The 25069-nt window shown below is 42.9% G+C and overlaps 1 protein-coding gene across 6 annotated transcripts in view; it reads right to left on the reverse strand.

Moving 5' to 3' along the window:
- DIP2C (disco interacting protein 2 homolog C) overlaps window positions 1–18134 on the reverse strand; it is a 336977-nt gene extending 318843 nt beyond the window's left edge. For 3 of the 6 annotated variants that reach the window (XM_075045682.1, XM_075045643.1, XM_075045635.1), the window contains exon 1: window positions 17607–18134. In XM_075045682.1, the coding sequence (XP_074901783.1) occupies window positions 17607–17691 (85 nt within the window). In that variant the 5' untranslated portion in view covers window positions 17692–18134. The remainder of the gene's footprint in view (window positions 1–17606) is intronic. The other 3 variants (XM_075045673.1, XM_075045662.1, XM_075045652.1) reach the window with 2 other exon arrangements.
- Window positions 18135–25069: the final 6935 nt, after the last annotated feature.

The raw sequence follows: 25069 nt of genomic DNA on the forward strand, positions 1-25069 counted from the left end.
ATGCCTAAATTTTAGTTATTCCATCACAGTGACAGCATAACTTCTTACCCTCCTCACCCCGCAGCAGTGGGTACACACAAGAATTTTGTATTAGGTTTTGCAGACCATTCCTTTTACTGCACAAACAATCAAAAGTTTCTTTCATTATTCAGATCTTACGAAACACAGTAACAGAGGACTAAACCATCATATATGCAGGATATTACAAGAGGACCAAGCTCCTTGCAGCCACTACGTTTTTATAAGGTTTAATGAAGAAAAGCAAACTCGGGAAAACAGTGATCCTTCAGACCAAGTTCAGTAGATCCCAGGTACACAGAGGAAAACACCATGATGGATGGCAAAAGGAAGATGAAAATAAATATACAAAACAAGTCATAATTGCATTCCATGATCCTGAACAGAAACTTTTATTTCATATCTTGATCACAGTAATACACTATCAAATTCCTAAAACTGATACAATTTATGCCTTTGCCATACAATGTCAAAGGACAAATAAAGAGATACCTATCACTTGGCCTCTCTCATTCTTTTTTTTGACATTTTGAAAATCCAGAAAAGAAAAAAATCTTCTCACCCATCCCTCAACTGCCTCTTTTTCCTATAAAAGAATGGCTAGGACATGTGCCTGAGCTGCAAACTCAGCCCTGGAAAACAGGAGACATGCATTTTTGTCTTTGGCTGCTGATAACAGTAATTGGCCTATGAACCACTTTTGTCAAGGCAATTCTAGAAATAAAAGAATGGCTCCAGCCTTGCTCTTTCTTCCTTGCTTCTTGCCTCTTCCTGCCTTGCAGCAAGAGGTAAAGAGAACAGACTCAAAACGTTTTCCAGAAATGGGTGCCTAGATCTCCTTATATTTAGGAGGAAAGGCAATTGCTGTAATCCCTCATTTTCTCACTGTCACTCAAAGGCACCAAGTATATTGAACACAAGCACCCGCCTTGGGCTTTTAAGGTGATTGCACTTGTATGGCTGCACACAGGAGGCCCCTCTCCATGACACGTGGCTTCTGAAAACTCACCACAAGCATATCGAACATATCCTTCAGCAAAACATTTATTATATTATATTCTTCTGCTGACATGCACCATCTCATAGAAATAGAAGTAGATTCTCTCCCTGTTATCTGGTTAGTCTGATTTTTAAAGCAGATTCTCAAATATCACAAGACTTCACACTTTCCTGCCCATCTGAGAACTGGGGTTACCACTGTAGCCTGCAGCGCAGAATGCTGACTTACTTGCATCAACCGGATTTCAGGTCTTGGAATCCAACATTGCCATCCTGACACGTGTAATCACTATCTTTACCCTGAAGGCAACTGAAGGCACTTCTTCAGACAGAATGTGGATGATACAATTCTGTTTCTGAGACTGTGGTACGGAAGCAAGCTAAGTTTGAGGACCTCCAACCTCATACTGTAGAAATGAAGAACGTTATCACTCAAAATCTTTTAAATCTACAAATTCAATAAAGCACAGAGAAAGCATACAAAATGAGAACCAGATATGGGGAGTTCTGTTGTTCTTCATCTAATGACCTAACAATATTAAATATATAGTAGAGCATCATTTAGGAAAAAAAATACTTTTAAGATCCCTCACCTTTCACACAGTAATGTGAAAGACTGTTGATCCCTTGATTAACACTAACTCTCTTTTTTAAGCAAGCAATGAAGATGACAAAGATTTGGGTTTTCCATGCAGGAGGACAGATATGCTCACTCCATGTGTGACAATCTGGTTTAAGTTAAACTGGCAATATCAATGAGACTGAAGGACATGCTTAAAATGCCTTGCTGAGTTGGGACCATACTCCACATAACTTTCTCTTGCAAAAGCTATGTCCAGCTGCTCACTGAATAGTCAGGAGACAATGCAGATATGAAAGTTCTTCCATATTTAAAAGCTGTGTTCATACCCCCAAAAAATACAGTCCAGCTTCCCTTTTTATAGAGAGGAAAAGAAAGCCTGGTGGCTGGGAAAGAATTAATAGCGTGAGGCCAAACATTCAGCTGAGGACCACAGCCACCAAACAGCTTTCATAAGAAGATTTTACTGTGGGTGGTTCTACAATGCCAAGGTATCTGGAGACTGCTTTCTAGCTTGGTCAGGAGGATTCATTATTGCATTACTGACATGAAACTTTGAAAAAATATTGATATTTAAGTGCATGGTTACAGCTGCATGCAACTCTCAAAACAGGCTTCAATGAAAATAATAAAAGATCTCATAAATATTCAAGATATTTTCGTATCTAAAATTGGTGTTAATAAGGAATCGAACAAACTGATGTTCAAAAGCATTCAGTGCTGTTCATTTCCCTGCTCCTGACAGAACCAAAGGAATTACTTTTCCAGATACAAACAGGCATATCCTTCTGTCATACAGAAAAAAAACTAAGAATTGTTTAATTGACAGTCATATACCTGAGCGATGATCATAATGACAGTATTAAAATCATCACAAGCAACCTTACCCACGCTTGAATTCTAGATCATTTATGTAAGATGTAAATTTACTGCGATTATCAAGTTTTACATACAAAAACCAGTAACAATATTTTAAGTGAAACCGTTTCAAAATCAAATACCTGTTTAATGCATTATGCTTCACCTCTCATGTTGCATATTTTTGTTGACTATCACTAATGTGCACATGGCATAATTGCAACGGAAATTTAAAAACTTGGTGTTACAGAAGATCTCTGCTGGGAAGCCACTGATAGCAGGTACAAACATACTGCAAGACAGGCTGAGCATGTCATTCCAAGAACCACATACAGTGTGAAATCCAAGAGAAATGTACTGGGAAGAGTAAAATTACTTATCAGTGAAAGGGTGGAAATTTAAGGATGTATCACAGAATGGTTGAGGCTGGAAGGAGCCTCTAGAGGACATCTTGACCAACCCTCCTTCTCAAGCAGGGCCACCTAGAACACGTTACCCAGAACAATGTCCAGACAGCTTTTCAGCATCTCCAAGGACAGAGTCCACAAACTCCCTGGACAACCTGTGCTAGTGTCTCACAGAAAAAAAAAATTTCTTATATTCAGACAGTGTAGTTATATAAAATATTCTATTCAGCAGCAAAACTGGATTAAGATGTTTCTATACACACATTCCTTCCCAATGCATCCATCATTTCCTTCCTCCATCCACGCTGTTCAGATCCCTGTTCTCCATAGGGTGCAGTTATTTATGAAGCTGCACTATGTAGCAAGTTGCTGAATTAATCCAACTTTAAAAAGCTAAAAAAAATTTCCTCAGGGGGAAACAACAAAAGAAACCTCCCACAAGATTTTGTTCCTCTTCTTGTTTTCTTGTTTCTTTTGGTTTTGTTTTTTTCTTTGTAGACCCAGGCATCACCGAAATCATGACCCACAGGCAAACAGTAGCGTGGCAGCAGGGACACTGGGAAGGACTTCCAAAGCCAGCTTCATGCCGCATCGTGTAGCACCCTCAGTGCTGTTGCTGCAAGTCGGGCTCCCGAAGAAGTTGTATTTTGTGGGTACTCAAATTAACACCAAAGTCTAAACTGAACATAACGCTTTCACTGAGCGGAGAAGAGGTGCAGGATATGGCAATCAAACACCCCCAACTCTTCCCCTGAATATAGGCCATGCTTGAAAACACATGTAAGTAACATGACTCTGCCTCAGCTGGCGCTGAACCCAACAGAGCTAGGAAGTTAACATACTAAGCCAAGAAGGCGGCCCTCTATTTGTTTTCCATATACAAGTGTGAAAGAAGACACACTTCAGTATTTCAGGGATGTTTTATAGCCATACTGCATGCTGCACATTGTGCTAAATGACAGTGCCGGGGAGGGGCAGGGTGGGAGCAGGAATCTTTATATAGAACTGAGAGCAGTAATTCAGCCACTGACAGTCACATGAATACAGCCCTGCTGAACACAAACAGTATCTTTCTCTGGTATTAGGCTATTAGGCAGATAAGGCTTCACTTTGGATTTAAAAGACTTAAACTGACAAACGATCTTGTTTTTCTTCACCCTGCTAACCGTGGCACAGGGCAGGAGGAATCTCAGCACTTTCCACTGCTTATGTAACAGGTGTACTCATAAATATGCAAAGATGATTTGAAGATACAGTTTCTAATCCATGCTTTATGCCTGAACAATTTAAATGGTTTTCATCATGTAGACAGCATTGCCGGCTCTTTGCAAGTAGTTCCTTCATAATTTCAGGCTCTGTAAGCTGTATTTTTGTTTAGTGTGGGTTTCACATGAATTTAAAAAAAAAAAAAAAAAAAAAAACCACACTGAATGGGAGTATTATTAAGAGAAATGCATTTTTAGATGGAAAATCAATGTCATTACTTATCTCCAGATCAGATTTCAAAAAATATAAGATGCACATTTCTCCATAAATGCCTCACACTGCATGGAGAAAACCCTAATCTAGCTCTAAGCAAACACGATAAAGTAGAAGTAAACAGCAATAACCAAAAAAAGCAAACATCAAGCATGATCAGCAGAACACATATACCTCAGCTAGTGTCTCTACAGTCTTTGAGTTTCAGTAGTTAACAAGTCTGTTACTCCAGGACAAGAATTTGTTTTAAGTCAACTTATAAGATTTCAATTTTCAGCACGTTGATCCTGACATGTCTCATGAGCACGCTTTCACATGTGAAAAAAAGAAGCTATTGCAAAAGCAGGCATTACATGAATAATCTACATCATGATCCTGCACACAAGTCTGCTGTTTAAGAGGACTGGTGGAAAGACAGATGACCAAGGAATGGAAATACATGGCACAGGATGGCAGACTGACCCTGACCTGCCATACCAAGGCCAGGTGCCTTTGGAGAGAAGCGCCAAAGGTCAGAGTTTACAATGAAACAATAGGGGAAAAACAGAGCAAGAGAGGTGAGGAGTAGCAAAAATGAGAGCAAAAGGAACGTATGCTGGCTTTCTCTTTCTCTGTCACATAAGAAGAGGTGATACCGACCATGTGTTACCTTTCACAAAGGACCAGAAATGCTACAGAGCTTTTGTGATCACTCGTTACTTCCAGCAAATTGGTAACAACTTCTCTAAATATGGACTAGTTTCCCAGTCCTGAATTGGGTCCCTATCTTTCCACTGGGAGTACATCCTGGCCTGTTGTTCCATATATGTGAATGCTCTGTCTGAAATGCAAAACTTCTCTTAGCACCAGCAATGACTAGACACAAAGAGAAGAGGAGAAGAAAAAGTATCTGTTTCTTTCTACCATACACCCTGGCACAGATCCTTAAATATCACAGATTGTTTCTGACTATTCACAGACATAGCTTTAAGTGGAAGTACACCCAGTAGTGCAGTCCTGATGCCAACATAGTTTTTGCCATTTATTTTTAGGTGAACTGGACTTCATTCTGAGTGAAAAAATAAATACAAGAATATATTTTGGCAAAACTCACCCTCCCTCCTTATTCAAGCCCCTGAAAACGAAGCTTTGGCTTTTACGTTGAGAGTACTCCCATACTTCTGTTTTGGGCAGACTTTATTTACCCCCTTGACTGTACTTCCTATTGTAATTTTGCTGTAATTCCTACTGTACACTCATAGGTGCCCAGCTCCGGGAGGTGTGGCTGCTTTTTTTTGTCCTTGCTGGGCCCAGGGGTGGAATGCAGAACCTGATGAGGGAGGTGACGCAGTCCACAACAACAGTCATACAGTATTTTCAAAAGAAGCCTGGAGAAAAACAGATGCCACAGTATTTCAGAATGATAGGGTTACTTAGATGCTTTATTCCCTCTCTTAACCCTGACATACCCATGTGAGCAATTTTTCATGAAGCAGCATAAATAACATGTTTTATTATTACTTAAATAAGACATTTAGGTAGCATTTATCAGCTACCATTTTCAAACTATTACTTTCCACAAGGCCCCCACTAGCAAAACAACTTGTATCTACAGAGAAGTCAGGAGAGTCTTCTTCGGGTGTCTGAGTTAGAGCAGCTTTACGACAGAAGTAAAAAGACTGTGTAAAATTTAGATCATGAAGTTGTTCATGTTAAAAAAGCCAACTCTAAAAAAAGAGTTGGCTTCTTTCTTCCCAATTTCAGTCTAACGTAGTCCTAGATACTCAATTTGCCTCAGCCCTAAAAAAGTACAGAGGAGAAAGTCGGCAGATGAGGCTGGAGTTATTTCTAGTATATCCTGAAGCAGAATGGCTCATAAAGGAAGTTAGATCTGAAACTACATTTATTATTTACCAAAAGTAACCAATTACAATCATTAACAGCCGAAGTGCACCTGTAGCAACATACATATGCAATTTGACATTTTGAATGATGTATAACAGACCTAACACTGCAGGTGATATTTTCCTGTCAAAATACACCGAAAAGCATTTTGCAGGTCAGCCAACGCCAGACCACCACCTAGGAATGACAAACAGCATTATACAACAAGAGGACTTCAGACTGAAAATCCTTAAGCTTCAGAGGTGCTGTGGTCTTTGCATGACCTTCGCGACAGAGAAGAACCCAGCATATTTCTTGAATAGTACAAAGAGCTGGTGCATGAACCAGCCTAGATTCCTCCCAGAAGGACAGAGAAACTGGCACTGACAAGAGCGAGCCCAGGCTTCTTATACTTGTTGTTCTAAAAGTATACTATGGAGGGAAAACTCTTAAGGACTAGGTTACCAGAAGTTACCACATGTCTCTAAAAAGTCCAGCAGTCAAAGATGAAATTTAACATCACTGTGCCTATTTCTGGCTCAAGGCATCCCACACACTGCTTCTTCACTTTCTCACAAGGTGACCCCAGTCACCTCACTTGGCTGCACAGCATCCTTTGTGGAACAAAAAACAGATAGGAGGCTGACCTTCAAAGCTAAAGAAGAAATACTGGACTTGCCAGGAGCCCTCATCTTCCTCAGAAGTACCATCAGCAGACAATACCAGCCGAGGCATCACTGTGCTCAAGAACAACAACAGTGTCTGGGCTAAGCAAAAGGAAGTATCTTACTTCTCCCACTGCAGACAAAGGAATATGTTCTCTCTACATTTTACTGTTCATTCCAGAAGTGGTTGCCTCTGGAGGTCAAAGATACCAGCTTTGTGAAACTCCCAATAAACAAAACAGTTTTCATGGACCTTCCAATGGCATCACAAAGGCACAGAGACATTTTCACTGCTCCTATACGCTTTACCTATCACCACGGTGCAGCAAGCAAACCCAAGTTACCACGACTGGCCAGTGAGGCAAAAGCAAAGACATCAGAGCAAAGAGCAGCCATCCTGATGAAACCTTCCCATGAGAACTGCGTTCACCTTCAAAGTAGAAATGGGCTTCTCATTAGCTGCAACTTAGTATGCTGGAAAAGCATGGATTCAAGGCTTATTAAAATCACATATGGAATTACAAATAATAATAAAAAATTCAAGAAATACTAAAGGGGAATGGAAGAAACAATATTCACAGATCTATTAACTAAAAATGTACACCATGATATATATCTTTAAAAGGAAATACACAACTAAAGCAGGAAAATAATACACTAACTGTCTTACTACAACTCATTTCATTGTTGAGTATAGACCTCACTTCCCTGAAGTATCAGGGAATAGGATGTAGGAAGGATTAATCTTCAGAGGAAATGCGTGCTTTCTTATTCTTTATCCAAATGATTAAAAAGGACACTACCTTTATGTAAAAGCCAATGATCAAGCTACATATAACAAATTTTAAGGGAGCTTTTAAAAATGTTATTGTTCTGCCACTTCATGCTTATACAGAAGTCCCCTGAGCTACACGTAAATATACAGTATTTAAGCAAGTATTATCAAGAGCGGCTACACTTGATATCCTCTCAAACTGTAATGTATGCACATCCTTACAGTGTTCAATATTGATTTAAAACAAATTACTACTGCAAGTAAATGTCAAGTCATCACTAGTAAACTACTGAAAACATACTAAACCTGAAATTCTCAACTGTTGCAGTGTTTTTTGAAGTTACCAGAAAATATCTATCATAACACTGGACTAAAACATTTATAAAATGCCACTACAAAAGTACTTATCGCACTTAAAACTGGTGTATTTCCAGTCAAGGGTGGATTCAGTGGTTTATGTTATCTATCTACATACACGAACTTCTTACATTCGGTATTCCTTAGAAAGGAGACTTCTCTTAAGTCTACCAGTGGGTAGGTTTTTTCAGAAAGCTGTTGAGTCTTCTTTTCTATGCAAGTGTTTCAGTGTTTATCTAGCCTTATTAGTATTTTCTGTCTTATCTCCAATATGAATTTGTCTAACCTCCCTTCCTAGGAGTTGGATTTTCTCACGTTTTTGACTGCTAACGTTGCACTAATATCGCACTATGAGAAAGTATTCCTCCTCCCCCACACAAGGTTTGTCAAATAATCAAAATAAACTCCCCTTCTTTCTCCTGGTTAACAATGTTTATTAGGACTGCTTTAATCCCCAACGTTCATGTCTCTACTCTTGGTCACCCTTCAAGATCTCTTCTGAACTGTTTTGTCAAATTCTCCCAAGCCTGTGGTATGGATACTCGTAGGACTAAGGTCAGAGTTTGTGAGAGACGCAGATAAAACCTTGTGACTGGAATGTGTCAAATGCTTTAGTAGTGTAAAATTCATAAACATAAAATGTAAGACTTTTTTCATCATCATAAAAAAAAAATCATTAAATTTAATTCCTGATAGTCTCATTGTTGCTCAACACAGCAAACCAACCTTCTCCATTACAACACGTAGCTGATAAAAAGTAGAGCCGATTAAAAGTAGAGCTATTTAAAAGTATCGCCAATCTGTTATTTTCCCTCTCAGAAGTAAGAATTGCTCCACAGTCCAACAGTAGTTTTTTCATTTTTTCCTGGAAAAAGTTAACCCCTCACTTCACAACACTTAGAAAAACTTACACCATCTTCTAAACAATGTATTCACCTTATTTAGACTAAAAAATTTGGCAAATGAAACTGGGCTCTTCCAGTGAATTCAGCAGAGGGGTTTGCCATTGTCATCATTCAGGAAAGAAAAGGGATGTTTCTGCATTTTGCTGTTTCACTAGATAACTGTTGTTTGTTCATCCTCAGGCATCTGCCAAAGAAGTCTAGCATTTGAAACACAATTTCCATTTTAAGATTCTTTCTCAAAGTTGAACTGTTCGCATGTCACCACAATGCCATCTTTTTATTTTTTCAGGCATTTACCAAAAATATTATCCCATTATTTGAAATACATCTCTTTCAACAAGGATAGGAGAGGCGTGGCATGTAAAATTCTAGATTTTGCTCATTCTCCTTGCAATTATAACAATGAAATATATGAGTTAATATGACTAAGGGTATCCCCTCAAATGAAAAAAAGATGAAGTTTCATTATTTTCTATGACCTCAAGGCATGTAGCTCTATGAGGCTGTAGTTATAGAGTATATGGATTTCAGAAAGAAACTTTATGTACTATTTCAGAACTGTTCCATAATGAGATACTAGAACCCCAAACACCAATTGGTCTATTTTCTCATTAAATCGTAATAGATGCAACAGCCCTCTAATCATTCTGCTAATACTGCATAGCTCCATCTGGAGGGGCCACACAGAGTGGATAGTCCAGGCCTGCTTTCTGTGAAGAGATTGTTGCTAGGGTCTCTTTATTTTGTGAGGCTGTTTATGGACACATGGACATCCACACACTAGGAAAAAGAGTGTCAGCACACTTCGTTTGGATCTCTAAGCCAACCAAAAGTCTCTGAACTTTTGCTAGTCTAGGCAGACTTTCAACCACCAGCCCACCAGCGAAAAAGCAGGCTCCATTACTTACACTTCTGTATTTGTCACAGAGTTTGTTAAGAAACATTTTCCTGGCTTCTACACAGCTCCTACCAGACCAGACTTACAAGATCTTTTTTTTGATATTTTAATCTTACATACAGATCAAGCCAAGATTCAAATGAAGAAATTGCAGATGTCATGGTTAGTGTGGAGGTATGGTTTCTGGATCCAGAGACAAATAGGACCAAACACAGATCCTAACATCCATTTTTACTTCCATATAAGCAGACAACATTTGAAGAATCCCTCCTTCCCCTCAATGGCCACCATTCTGCAGACCCAGCCGTACACGTAAAAGCAAACACCACCTCAAACGGCCTATAAATGGTTCAGTGCAGTCTTTGGAAATCAAATAGCCCCTTCAAAAAGCCATAGTTATCAAGTTACTTCCAAGTTATCAAGATACTTTGTAAGAATTCTTTCTTTCTCTAGTCATGTACCCATTTAATAGGATACTCTTAAAAACAGGTCATTGAGACCAAACATCATATACTTTTCAATGTTAACTTCTGCTGTAAAATATGCAACAATTATCCACACCCTGGCACCTAATGCTGCTCTAAGCACTGCAGGTTATGCCTATCAAACTGCCAAGAACCAGCAATCAACTCTGTTCTCAGAGAAGGGACTACAAGAAGCACCATGACATGCCTTCCTTCATCCCTCGAGAGCCATGCACAGGCTGCTCTGGTAGGACTCCACGAGGCTTCAGGGCAGAAGCTCCCTCTTCTGCAGCCAGAGGCTCCAGCCAAAGCCGTGGCCATGGCCTTCCCAGCATGTGTCTCAAGCTGAATTGCTTGGAGTGTTCCTATTCCTATATTTGCTTTTTTTATTGCAGAAGATCATGATGTCCCCAATATGTTTTATACATCTTTTAAAGTTATACTTAATCCTAGCAATAAATAATACTGGCTAGCAATTAGAAGCCCTAGCTAAGATTACTGCAAAAAAACTTGATTGATTTATACAGGCCTAAAATGAGCAATTCCCTGATGCATTCCACCACGTGGAGTTAAATGAAACCAGTTTCAGTTTTTTAGTGTATGTTTACCCTAGTAATAAAAGGAAAGATCAGAAATAACCCTGCAGAGAGCAATCATGCTTTGGAAATGCCCCCCACACTACCACAGTCATGGAGAGAATCAGGGGCCATTATTAATGATCAGGAAAGGCTCTTAACAAGCCAGGAAAAGACTGCTGCATCCATACCCCGCGGCTGGGGCTACTGACTGCAAGGAGGTTCTCAAGAAGAAAGGGAGAAAAAAGGAGGCGGGGGAGGAGAGAACGCAGAATGGGATCATCAGGAGTTTGGCAAAAATGAAGCTCACCCACTGGGAAGGTAGGGGAATATACATGCATAATTTTACACGGATTAAGAGTTTGTGTCAAATCTGTGATGTGCTGTGGTGAATTCTTATACTGCAGTGAGTCATCTTGTCTGACAGTTGCCGGGGAATTAAAGCAGTTATTTTTAAAAAATTATATGTCCTGCTTGACGCGTTATACAAATAGCCTCTTAAAAAATTAAAATGCAGTCAATGCATTTTTAAGTATAGAAGAGCTATGGTACATTTAGGATTCACTGTACCACACCACAAACATCCATTCTGAGCTATGAAAACCTAAAGGAGTCTATTGATGTCCCTTCAGAGAAACATTGATCTTTCTGCTGCTCCCAATCCAAATCCTCCATCAAAAATTAGTTTATTATATCTGTCTTTTATACAGCATGAAAATATTTTTCCCTGAGAAAAATTAAACACAAAGGGAAGAGGTGTGCTAAATCTGAACTCCTTCGATACCAAAGGATATTTGGTTTGCTAGAATAAAGACTATTCAAATCAAAATGACAGCATTCCCCTTACAATGGAGTAACAAAGGCAGGTCAATACCCTTCTAGAGAAAAGCAGCACGTTGACTCACAACCATAGGTATACATCGCACTGTTGGTTTGGCAAGGGGAAACAGTGCTGGCTTCTGCTCCCTACACTGTGCAGCAGAATCACGCAGACATACCCTGAAGCTGCAAAGGGCAACTCCTTACAATGCATGTTCTCGTTATAAATACGTTGCTTACTGCCTGTTTTGCCTATAAAACTGACACCCCACTGGCAATTTTCACACATCCCTGGGAAAAGTTTTTCGAGTATGTCTGTTGTGTAATACAGTAAAGATCATCTGAATGATCTATTAAGTGTAACCCTTGGGCATCAATGCTGCTGAACATCAGCTGGCAATAAAGGTATATTTACAGCATGCCTTCGGGACAGCTGTTCTGGGAACATCCTGGAGATTTGCATAGTCTATTTTACAAGGCATTACAATGTACTTCTACTGAATAAGTGACAGAGAATCCTTTCGACACAACACCACCCATTAAAAAAGCCCTTCAGTCCAAATAGCACAGTAAAGTGAAGTAGGTAGATAATTAAACAAAAAAAAACCAACTTCAAATTCCAGTGCCTTAAAATGCAAATGGTTATTAACTCATGAGTGAATTTAACCTGTTTTTAAAATAATCAAGTTACAGTCCCTCTCCAACTTGAGCACCTTCCAAGAAACAGAACAGCTGATGAGAGGAGCTTCATCTTACAAAGAAAGAAAAGGTTTTGTTGCCAGAGCTCTTGATTTTATCATTATTCCCATGGTAGTTGGTATCTTTTCTTAAAGCCTTAGATCTTGCACGTAACTTACATGAAAATTTCAGCTTTATGTATTTTGAGTAAATTAGTCCTCTCTTTGCCAGAAAAAGAACTGAAAACATAAGCCAACTGCACCCTAACAGCTCAAAAAACAACAAGAAGCAAATGTGAGTATTGAATTTCTTAGTTCATTTCTCACCTAAACTCAGAAAGTATTAACACTTTGTCATTGTGCAGGTGATACCCACTTGCTAAGCAGAGCACTATCTCTCAAGGAGTGAATTAAAAGGATGATTTGTGTCCCAAATCACAGAGGTGTGCTAGTTATTGAAATTTTCACACTTTGAAACCTCTCCACAGGTGAAGAGTCAGCTGGCAAATGTTATGGAGAAATATTAACTAGAAAAGCTAACTACAGTTCTCTGGCCCCAACTCAGTGACTACATGCAGGCAATAAAAGACAGAACTTATACCCAATAAAATAATAAAACTGGCCAGACAATGACCCAATCAACCCAAATAATATTACCAAATATAATCGAGCCAGTTGATACAATAAAAGCCAAGGACCAAATTAATTAGCTGAGTGCACATCCAGTGCCTTTGGAAATAAGTAAACACTCACTAAAGATCTACTGACACTTTCTTGAAAGTGCTCTTTGGAGAAAAGTTCAGACTTTCAAAAAAAGAAAAAAAAACCTGCTATGCCTCATATGTTTAAAATGGAAGAGGACTGGAAGTATAGTATGGAATATAGGGAGAATAGTTTCTGAACAGGATGGTTTTCACATTTTCCATGTGGCGTCTGTGGTTCTTTAAGGGTTTCTGCTATGTTATCTGACACTTGGATAAAATACTGGAAGAACTGTAGAGCATCTTTTCCCAATTAATTTTGGTTCAGGAAGTAATTGGAAGGGCAATATAACCTTGTATATCCTTAAATTGAGGGGAAAATGAGAAAACTATTGGGGGGGGGGGCTGCTTTTTGTTGTTGTTTTAAATTCTTAAGTGTTTTTAAGAATGGAGGGGTTGTAGAATCACTTTTTTTTTAATAAGACAGCACATTTCAGGACTCTTGGTTTTATTAAATCAGTTCTTCAGTTAACAACCCCCAAGCTATTCTAAAAAACAAGATGATTCATCTATTTCCACCCAGTACAATTTTATACATCGTTAGAAAACTAAAGCCTCGTAAAATTCTAAGCAGCCCTAAAGAACAACTACTGCAGAGTGACACGTTGATTGCATCAGCCTAGGAGGGCTATAGTTTTGAGCAAAGCAAGCTTTAGTACGCTCAGTGGAAACTACTACAGTGTCAAAGAACACGTATGTAACATGCCAGCATCAGGCACATTCACTCAGACACAGCAAAACAAATGTTTTCAGAGTATCTGGTGGGATAAGGATGATTCCACAACATCTAGTATTCATAAAATTTAAACTGCTGCTGCGCTCCTATGTTTTGAGAAACCCAGAAGCAATTTCCCCCTCCCAAAATGAAGTGAAAACACCATCAAGAAGTATGCTATTGATGCCTTAAGCTGAACGTAACATTACATGCCAATATATCAACATGAAAGTCATTCTCAGCTCTCATCAGAGTGCTAGGCTACCTCCACTCCTTGCGTGGGGCAGGCTACCTGCATGCAGGCACGGAGGACACTGGTAAGCATTTCTGATTCTAACTGATCTTCACCTTCTAAATCATAATAATGAAAGTAACGAAAACTAGAATGGTTATTCTAATTTGCACCCATAGTACCTTTTAAATAGCTATGTTTAAAACAAAAAAGCCCGTTCAGACCACAACAAAGGGGAGGTAGAAGGCATGTGGCTTGCCCACAATAACCAACGGGTTAGGATTGCCACAGAGACGATCTTAGCAGAATACCAAGTAAACAGCTTCCTGACAAACTGCTCCTCCCTCTCAACCAACAAGCAGTGCAGAACTGCCTAAATGCTCACCAAAAAAAGGCACTTTGCCCCACCATCTAAAAAGCACGTGCTACGTGCCGGGCAGCAGCCGCGTCCTGAGGCTCTCCTGCCTGCATCCCTGCCCCAAGTGAGGCCATGCCTAGTGCACAGCTGAAAAAGGAACTCAGAATTCAGCTACAAGGAGGGGGGAAAATACCACGGCCAAATTTAAATGTATGACTACCAGTGAAGACCGTAATTACAACATCTGCACAGTGCCCGCTGTGCTAGTGACACAGTAACTAGCGGTCTGGTCTCACGGACACCAGCTATTTTATGTTAGGTTTTGAGATGCATTGCGTGGGTAGGACCCACGCTATCGCACAAGACACTTCCAAGAGCTAGGAAGGAGACAGGTTTAGCTCACTCCCAAGAAACAATCTTGCAATAATCCTGCCAGTGCTCCTCTCTTTTCCACAAAGCAGCAGCTTTCTTTCAGAAGCCGTTCCTAAAGCTGCACTGTCCATAACAGGTTTTGGCTCCAGAGAACCGGGTTGCTTGGGTACGAGCAGCAGCTGTGAGACCCACAGCATTCAGCGGCACCAGAACTGAAAAACTCATGCTCACAAACAATACAGCAAACGGATTCAGGCATCCAGCATTTGAAAAATATTTTCCTAGCAAGTCTGACTCAGGAAAGCACTTTAAAAAGGGGCACAATTCATGGCAGTCACTCAGCTCCCAATGTTATCAATGAGACCCAAACATGGGTTTAAGCATGCAGTTGCCTGTCTATTGCCTTCAACAGTTTCCTGCTTCACGAAGGCAGCAGAGACACCCTAACACACACGTGTTAAAACCTCCGTCTTGTGAACTTTTATGTATATGAGTGTGTATCTCAGTGAATGTACTCAGCTGAAGCCAGCAGACTGGCTCGTTACTGTCAAGTTAAGCACACAAGGCAAGGTGCTGCACATTCAGGGCATGAAGATGTACAAAGTTGCCTTGAAAACCATTTAACTCTGAGTTAGCATGGCCAGACTACGACCAGTCCTCTACAGCACAAAACTGTACAAATTACTGATCCCACTATCTGTAGGGATTAGTTTTGGGAACAGGCCAGGACTCGCAACACGGGTGCTTTAAGCAGTGAATGATTTCATTTTCTCAGGCACTGAGCACTGTCACGTACTTGAAGAGCACATCAAGAGCAGCTTGGGGGAAGACACTGAAACCGGGACGCTGACCCTTTCTCCACCCACCTCCCAATTCCCACTGACTTTCTTTTAGGCTGCCACAGTCAGAAAACACAAGCTATCCCGTCTGCTGGGTGTAACATCAGTGGCACAGAAGGAAAGATTCTGTCAGTGGGCTAAATTCATTCCAGCTCTAGCTGCAGGGAAGCTAAAGCAGTGCAGAATACAGATGTCCAATTGCAAACCACGTCCCACTTCCTCAGAGCCTTCTTGGATTATGCTTACAGCAACAGAAACTGCACCGTAAAACTGTATTACAACTTCAGTACACTGAATTAGCATATTTCTTATTGAAGGTCTATGCCAGTTTGATTTTGGTCTTCTGCAAGCATTTACTAACAGCTGTTTTAATTAGTATCTCATTGGTGTGTAGACAAAGATGTGATACACACCAAGAAGCATTTTCTGCATGAAGCGAGAACATTACGTATACCGTGATATAAACAGTCCTTCCTCCCACCCTCACTACCACAGATAAGGGCCAATCGACGGGCAGTGCATCACAGAAAGGCAATATTGTATATAATTCCTCTTATTTCAGGTTTTCAGGGCACCCTCGGGGAGGGGGAGGCACCGAAATGAGAGCCACAAGCAATCCCAGCAGCTCATTCTCCTCTTCACCCTCAAAGCATTAAAAGGAAAATACAATGTCAACATCAGCTCCTCCCTGCTGATGAAACTGGCTCGAGCGCATTTTACTTTCTGGCTTGGAGCCCTTACAAACCGTTACAAAAAGACAGAAAGACAGACAGACAGCTCAATATATCGACGACTTCCAATAACCAATTTGGGCCACGCTGGGTCATTTGCCCCCTCTGTTAAGCGCTGTAGCCTCTCGGTGGTGAATGAACCCCTGATATTTGGGGTTTTCCGTTAAAAAAAAGGGGGGCAGCTAATAGCAGTTTTTCATTTCAGGAAAGAGCCAACCCTAGCATCAGTGTATGTGTATAAATACTCCCCACTCTCTTCCTCTGGGAGGAACAGATTACATCTGATACACTAAAATCGTCTCCAAGACTGATGGCACTCTGGGCGCTCAATCCCCATCAGCGAGGGATCCTGACAGGCACTAATCGCCGCCTGCCTCTCCTTCCTTAGCCGGAGCTGACTGACACGCATGGAAACGGGGAGCTGGAGCCAGGCTGAGGAGAGGAGAGGAGGGCGGGCTGGGGCTCCGGCTCATCCTCCCAGCCACGGCAACGGCACTATGCGGGCTGCATGACAGCCTTCCCAACCCGGGAACCGGCGGAGCATCAGGATCAACCGCGCCAAGAAAATCACCACAAGATTTCAATTATACGTATTAAAAAAAAAAAAAAAAATCCCGCAATTAAAAAAAAAAAAAATCGTTTCCTCTAAGCGACCTAACTCGTATTGTCCAAAACGACCTTATCAGGGGGTATTTTGTTGCAACCGACACACACAGGCATTTGCGCGGACTCCGCGGCGAGCCCCTCGATACGGTCAGAGGGGAGGCTGTGCACGCAGGTACACGGCACATTTCCGTGAAGCTGCATTTTCGTGGCAGGGCAGGAACCCCCCCCCGAGCCAGCCGTACGCATTTTTCCACCTCCCGCACCACAGCCTGCGAGGCTTGGGGACGGCCGGCCCTGCTGCCGGAGCCCCTCTCCCGCCCCCGCCAGCGCCGCGGCGGAGAGCGGGCGGAGGGGGAATTCACAGGTAGAACAAAACACCCGCGCCGGTATCCTCCGCCGGCGGGAGCGGGGCGGGGGGGGGGAGGTCCGCCAGGAGAGCCGGCGGGGGCCGGGGCGAGCCCCGCGGCAGCCCGGCGGGCAGCAGGGCCGCAGGGCGGAGTGTGCGTGGAGGGGAAAAGGGGGGGGGGGGGGGGTTAGGGAGCGGGCCGGGGTCTGCCGCGCCGCGCCGCTCCGCTGCCGCGCGCCCGCGCCAACCGCCGCCCGCCCCAACCGCCGCCCGCGCGAGGGCCGGGCCCGCCCCGCCGCCCCTTTACCTTCGGAGAGCTCCAGCTCCAGCTCGGCCAGCCGGGCCCTCACCTCCAGGGGCAGGGACACGCTCTCCAGGCTGCGGTCCGCCATGCTCGCGCGGCAGGGGGACGGGCTCTCCCCTCCTCTGGCTGCCCCGCTCTCCCCCCTTTGTCCGCGGCTGAACGGGGAGAGGGAAGGCGGCGGGGCCGCGGCGGCTGGCTGAGTCCTCCCCGCGGTCTCAGCCGGGCATGCAGCGGGGGGGAGGCGGGCGGGCGGGCGGGCGGGCGGTCCGCGCGGGGGGACGGGGCGCGGAGGGAGGGAATGCGGAGGTTTCTCCTCTCCTCTCCTCCCCTCTCCTCCTCCTCCTTCGCCGCCTCCTTCAGCGGGGCCCCGCCATGGCTATGGCTGCTGCTGCTGCTGCTGCTGCTCCCGCCGCCGCCGCCGCCCGCCCGCGATCGCTCCGCATCGGCTCCCCGCCGCGCCCGGCCCGGCCCACCCCCCACCCCCCGCCGCCCGGCACCGCGGCGGCGGCGGCGGCTCTCGCCTCGCCTCGCCTCGCCTCGCCTCGCCCCGGCCCCGGCCCCGGCCCGCTCCTCCCTGCCCGGCTCGGGCTGGCGGCGGCGCCTGGCGCTGCGGTGCCGCTGCCGCGACTGCTGCTGGCCAGGCACAGCGCCGCTGTCACATCCACGTGACCGCGCCGCCCCGCGCCCCCGCCGCCGGCCCCCAGGGGGCGCCCCAGCGCCGGCGGCGCGCAGCGGGACCGCTCCGCGGCCGCGCAGCGGGACCGCCCCGCCCCGCCCCGCCCCGCCCCGCCGTCCGGCGCCCTGAGGCGGCGTTGCCCCGGGGTGGCGCCCCGGGCTTCCCCGGCTCCGGCCTCCGGAACGGCCTCGTCCCAGCGCTTCGCACGTGTACCGTGGCTTGAGGGCGAGGCGGGTGCCTTGCCGCGTATTCGTCCCGAGAGCCCCGCCTGGAAGTAGGTCTTCAGGTCCCCGTCGTACCGAGGAAGCGCAGGAGGGAGCGAGGTGCTTGAGGCGGGCCGGAATTGGACACCAGAAAGGCGAACTGCGGCCCTGCGCCCCGCTCGCCTTACCCACCTGCTGAACAGCTGCCAGCATACCCCTCTTTTCACCTGTATTCCCTGCATTCCACCAACTTCTGGCGGGCTTGGCAGTGTTAGGTTAACAGTTGGGCTCGGTGACCTTAAGGGTCTTTTCCAGCCTAAATGATTCTCTTCTGTTCCAGACAAGCCGTGGCAATGCCGGTACGTATATCGCTAAACCCTGGGTGCGCGTTTCCGTGACAGAGTAGCGTGATCTTAATATAATAAAAAAGAACAGAGTTGACACTGTGGTGTGCCCGTGCTCGGCACCAGCGTGTACCAGCCGACACTGAGCCCGTATCTGGAGAATGTGGTAAAAGGGGCTGACCCGCCAGCACTCCTCATTACACCAATCCAACATAAGAGGGAACTGTTTTGAAAACATTTAATAAGACTCCCTTTCAGATCAACAGATATATTTCACAAGGAACATCTTCCTTTCTGTCTTTTTCTCCCTGTACATATTTTCTTCCTTTTTTTGTTTGGGTTGGGTTTTGGTTGGGTTTTCTTTGAATCTCTCACAAGAAGGAAAGAGCAAGATACCACAGCACCTATCGTTTCAAAAATCCTTGGGAGTCCCAATGGTAGAACAGGTCTTAGTGGGACACAACACTAGCAGAAAGAAAAGGCGTAATCATCCCCAGGCCAACCTTGGCTTACTGGCTTAGTGTTTCAGTCAGTGGAAGAAAAGCAAGGATGTAGGAGTTTCTTCAAAAGATAAAGCTTAGGCTGCAACTATACTAAACAATGTAATTTTTTAATACATTGTGGAACAAAAACAAATTACATCATATTACCAGCTGTGCTGAACTGGCATCAACACTGGAGCAACTCCTGCAGCATGTGTAGGGCTGGTGGTTTCTCCTGTTTTTGCTGGTTTTACCAGCCCCAGACGCAGGAGAGCTGTTTACACCCAGATCATGGCCGATGCCAGCATCCCTTCAGCCAGACCAGTGGCAGAACTGGTTGGGATACTTTGACGAGGTTGCCTGCCGTAAACAAGGCTTGAACACAAAAAGTGCCTTAATTTTATGGTGCTGCTATTTGTTCTATTGTCATATATGTTGACTTCTAGTAACCACTCCCGGGCTACTCTTTAATACACTGCAAGATGAGAGCCATCTGGTTAGCCTCTCTTTAGCAGGGCCATTACTTTTAGCAGCATGGCAACACGCATGCCATTTAGGGCTATACAGACGCCTCTCCCCCAGCGCTGTGCTACACAGGGGTAAGATTTTTACCTTTTGTTGAGTGCTGCATGTTTCAAATACAGACATTTAAAAAATTATCCAGGTCTTTCTTGTTCGTTACATCAAGACCTAAACAATGAAAAGCAATTAAATCCAACTATGTTCCAGGGTTCCTACCTGAGAAGCCGAGGATTGTTTGTTTGTTGTGTTATGTGGGATGAAATAGGCTGAAAGTATCAGCCTTCTGCAGGAGTAGCTTTTTCAAGTACAATGGAGGCAGCCAAGGGAAGGCTTTGCAGTGATCCAGTTTCCTTTGCTAATGCTATCTCCAGGTTGCACCTTTACTTCCCCAGTCCTGATAGGAGCTGATTATTTTACTCGTTATCTGATCATTACAGAATCTGTACTGGTGGTGTTCACCTCACTTTCCAAATTTTTCCTTTTGTGATGTTACATAAAGGGACCTAAAGAGAAATATTCTAACATTCACATCATTCTGCCTGAAATTTTCTTGGTGCTTCCACAACAAGCCCCACATTTCAGGCATCAGGTGCATTTAGAGGAAGAGAAGTCACTTGGGGTTGGAACTTACCCAGCAGAAATGGAAGTGACTGATATTCGGCAAATTCTCTGCCAGGGCGATGTGCTAGATGGTGGCTCTCGTGGAAGTAGTTTGGGGGGCTGCAGGGGCCCCCGGGCAGGCAGGGCCATCCCACCACCTGGGGGTGGGTGCAGACAGGGGCAAGTGCTGTGGGAACCTTGACCTGGGGCTCCATCAGCCAAGCCCTAGCTTGGGGATGTGCGCGGGGCCATGGCAGCCTCCCTTGGAAAGCCCATTTGTTCCCCTGGGGCTGATCTCAAGAGGAGAGATTTCTTACTTGTGCAAAGGATCAGGGCCCAGGCTCCAGGAATGAAATCTCAAGCATATAAATTTGCACAATGATTTTGATGAAATGCTGAAATTCCAACCAAAAAAAGCAAGTCAGGAGATTTGACCTAGCTGGATCCTTTCAGATTTATAGATAAGAGGCTGTGTCCAAATCATCTTCTGGAATGAGGGGTAGATACATTCCTGACTCCAAGAAAAGCGGGATACTATTTGTATTTTGGATGCAGTGATTAATTAGCACGGTCAGGATTTGTAGAATGCTTTTCTATCAAGACATACGGCATGGCGATAGTTGCATGGCCTACAGTTTCATCTGCTTTCAAGAGAAGAAATTAGTCAGTGATGCCTTTCCAACAGCGGCCCTAGTCAACGCAGCTTATGAGTGACTTTGTACACAAATGCTTTCATTAAAATGATTTGGATTGTTTACATGCAGTGACCCATTTGAACATGTGTATCTTCAGGGAAGAAAGGAGAAAAGTGTGTTTTTACTTAACAATGCTTATTGTAGTGGTCAAATCCTACTGGAGACTGTGCTCCATACAAATCACCATATGGTGTCGGTAGCTGAGTGAAACCTCTGAAGGACTACATAGAATTGACCTTGACTAGATAAAAATTCTCTTTCCTAGCTCTCTCACAGCAAAAGATGTATCCAATTTTGCAGAGATTTAGCCCGAAGCCAGGTCTATACTAGAAGACATTCCCAGCATCATAACTTTAGGAAGGAGGCAAGGCACTAAAGACATTTAGAAAAAAGAAACAGCTCCTGGGTAGACACTATTACCTTGACCTAAAGCACCTAAAATGATGTGTGTGTCTTCTGGACACCGTAGTAAAAGCAAGAGGACCGTGTTTGTGAACAAACAGGTTAGCTTCTCTTCTGTCTGTGGAAATGAGGCGTCAGGATTTGGCCAATGTAGCAAAAAAAAAAGTCAAAAGCAGGAGGCATTCGCAGAAAAACAACAAAAATAATCAGCTGCCTGGAGGGACTGAGTTATAGGGAAAGATTACAACCGTGCTTGCTCAGCTTGCTAAGCAACAGCAAAGGATGGCCCAGATAGCTGCCCACAAATATTTGGAAGGTGGAAGCACTGTGGAAGTTGAAGAGGGGAAAAAAGTGGGGAGAAGAGGATACAACTTTGAATAATTGGATGGAAATAAGAAAGGGAGTGGAAACATGTATCAGGGAAAGCTTCCAAGGGATGAGCAGCACTAGACTGCAGAAGAGGCTCTCAAAGGAAATGGTGGAATCCCCATAATTTGAAACATTAAAACCAGAGCAGACAAAGCAATCATGAATATGCTGTAGGAAGTAATCCTACTGTGGGATGGGATGAACATGCTTGTCTGGCATTGCTTATGCAAAGATGTACTGCTTTTTATTTTTCCTGTTGAACTCAATTTATTTTTTCCCCTTCACCTCTCCACTCCCACTCCCTCTGTTTGCATCTGTCTGCTTGTGACTCATACACAGGCCGTGAAATGTATTATTCTTTTACAGTATCTACCACAAAGTGGCTGGATGGCTACCTGCTGCCATACTGCAAATAGCAAAAAATAATTGATTAGATGCATTAATCAAGTTACCTCCAAAAGGCATGCAAATGGTTCTATAATTATTTCCAAGTTGGGTTCTAATTTCTTTTAACACTTAAAAATTAAAGCCAATCTCATCTTCTAATTCCTCTTCTGGGGAAAGGAAGGGAAGGGAAGGGAGGGGAAGGGTGGAAGGGAAGAAGGGAAAGGAGGCCACTCAGCACTTCTCACGTATGATTTTCATTCTCTCTTGTACTACCCGGGCAAGCACCAATTTCCATTTCTCCAAGCTGTTTAGACACCTTAGATCCCTTTAATTACCATGGGTATGTGACAGATGTAAATCGCTGCATATCTTGGCATTTGTTTCTCTGCCTTAATACTTTAAAATAATATAGATGTCCCTCTCTTAATTCACTATGGTTTATGAAAGTGAATCCGAGGGAAGCCAAATGAATAGTGTAGGTAGACTGATCTACCTAGGTGTACAGAAAAGTGTGTGAGCAAATCCTGGACAGCTGAGAGGAACTATGACCTTCAGTCATTTTCTTCCTTAACATCGTTGCAGATGAGTTCTGGTAGTGGGGGAATTGAGAAGTTCCTTTCTCCACCTGTCCCTGTGCCAGAGATTACTGGCCTTGTAGCACAGCTGGCAGCAGGGAACATGAATTCATGCCTGAGCTCCTTCTGCACATAGTTTGGCATATTAGTTCTCATGCTGATGAAACTGGATTTGAGCTAAGATGCATAAAAGGGAACTTTCTTGGCTAGAAGTGAGGTACTGCACAGGAAAAGGAAGGAAATGGAAACCTTGGGAAATATAATTTCCCTTAATGTATTAGATATTTCTCTCTCCACTTTGCATTTCCATTGTTCTTAGAGGAACAATTTGATTACTGTCAATTTAAAAGTATTTTTTTACAATGGTATTTTGCGCATTTTCATAATTTTCATACATCTTTCTTTTTATTAAAAGCAAAAATCTAATAAAAAGCCTTCATTGGCACAGTTTAAATTATCTGGTTTGAAAGTTAGTCTCACATAAGAAGTGTTTGTTAGGCTCCTGCAGTCTGGCAAAGCCTGTTTACAGAAAAAAAAGGATCCTCTCCACTGCTCCATTTGAGGTAGGAATTGATAACACATTTCACAAGTTCAGAGAAATTGAGGGAACTGGCATCAGAAGATAGGAAATGTCCCAATATTCTACTACAAGATCCCAATACATGCACATGCACAGCCAGTCTCTCACTGCACCATGCATCTTACAGGAATAATAGTTGTCCACTCTTTCATCGAGGCTTGAAAATTCAGTGATGCTTACAGTTTTCAGAAAAGTCAGCAGTTTTTCTTTAACAAAATTTCTTAAACTAGATTTAGCAAAAATTTCAATCTACTGAAATTAAAATGTGAAATTGAGTATTTGAGAGCAAATTTCCTGGATTAAATTCCCTGGAGTAAATTCTTTTCCATTTTTCTTTTTCTAATTTTTTTTTTTAAATAAAACATACATGTATGGAAAAGGAACTAAGAATTTTTAATAGCTTGCCTCCAGTTAATGCATTATATCATAATTTTAGCAACAAAAAATCAGATTGTTGCTTTGAGATGCTATCATACAAAACCATTGGCACATTGTAAAAGAAATATAAGTAATATTCTGTCACTTAATATGCGTCTCTTTGATGTCCATCTTCACCTTTCCTAAAGAACATTAAAATCGCAACAGGTGAATGCTCAATTAATGTACAAAAAATAACTTTTAATACCTGGAAAACATCTTAAGATACTTTCTACTACAACGGGGATAAACTCCTCATTGGACATGCCTTAATATTTTCATGGATTCACAGCAGACAACATGAAATATCCTTTATAAATGTGAAATTATTTGGGAAATGAGGAAAAATTACTAAAATTTTTTTATTACAAACAAGGATATTTTAACCATTGAGCATTTTGTTCAGTTTGCACTGAGGTAGTTAAATCCATTTCAGCTTGATTGTTGTCACCCAAAATTAGGATTAAGGTTACCATCTGCAATGATGATGCATTGTAAAAATTCAAAACATTCCACTTTGAATGTTTTTGATGGTTTGAGACAGTCCTAGCAGAGTTTCATGCTTTCTTGAAGATAATCAAGGAGATGATATGTTACTTTTTGTTAATGCAGAGTAACAGATATATATCCAAAACATTTGAATAACTCTGTGACTTGAAGTATCAGTGGTTACAGAAAAAATACTCTTCTCCATCTTCTCATAATTGTTTTCTCAGCTGATGTGGGGGCTAGTTTACTACCAGTAAGACTTGGAGCATTTATGCCCCCAAGGTGTAGAAGTTGAATTATCAGCGACTCCTGGAAGCAAATATAGTTCCTTGCTGCTGCATCCCAATGACCCATCTGAACAATAGTGGAATTATTCTGAAACGCTTTCACAATGTCTATGGCACCATCTTTACATTTTCATTTTTTTCTTACTTAGCAACCAAAAAAAAAAGCTTGAATTTTGTTCTGAGAAGCGGTGTTAGAATTATCTTTACAATCTGCTCCAATTGCATAGTATCTTACATCTGACATCTACCATTAGCAATTTTGCACAAATGGCAGTAAACGTATGACAATTACTGATTTCACTATTTAACTGCATAAAGTAATTTCTTCTACCTTCCTGGAAGCTAGAAAGCTCTTTCTTTTCTCAGGCAGTAACTTGACTTTTGAGAAAATACTGGTGTCATCCTCACTTTCACCGTCACAATCCATGTAAGAATTTA

Source organism: Buteo buteo, chromosome 2, assembly GCF_964188355.1.
Source record: "Buteo buteo chromosome 2, bButBut1.hap1.1, whole genome shotgun sequence".
NCBI lineage: Eukaryota > Metazoa > Chordata > Aves > Accipitriformes > Accipitridae > Buteo > Buteo buteo.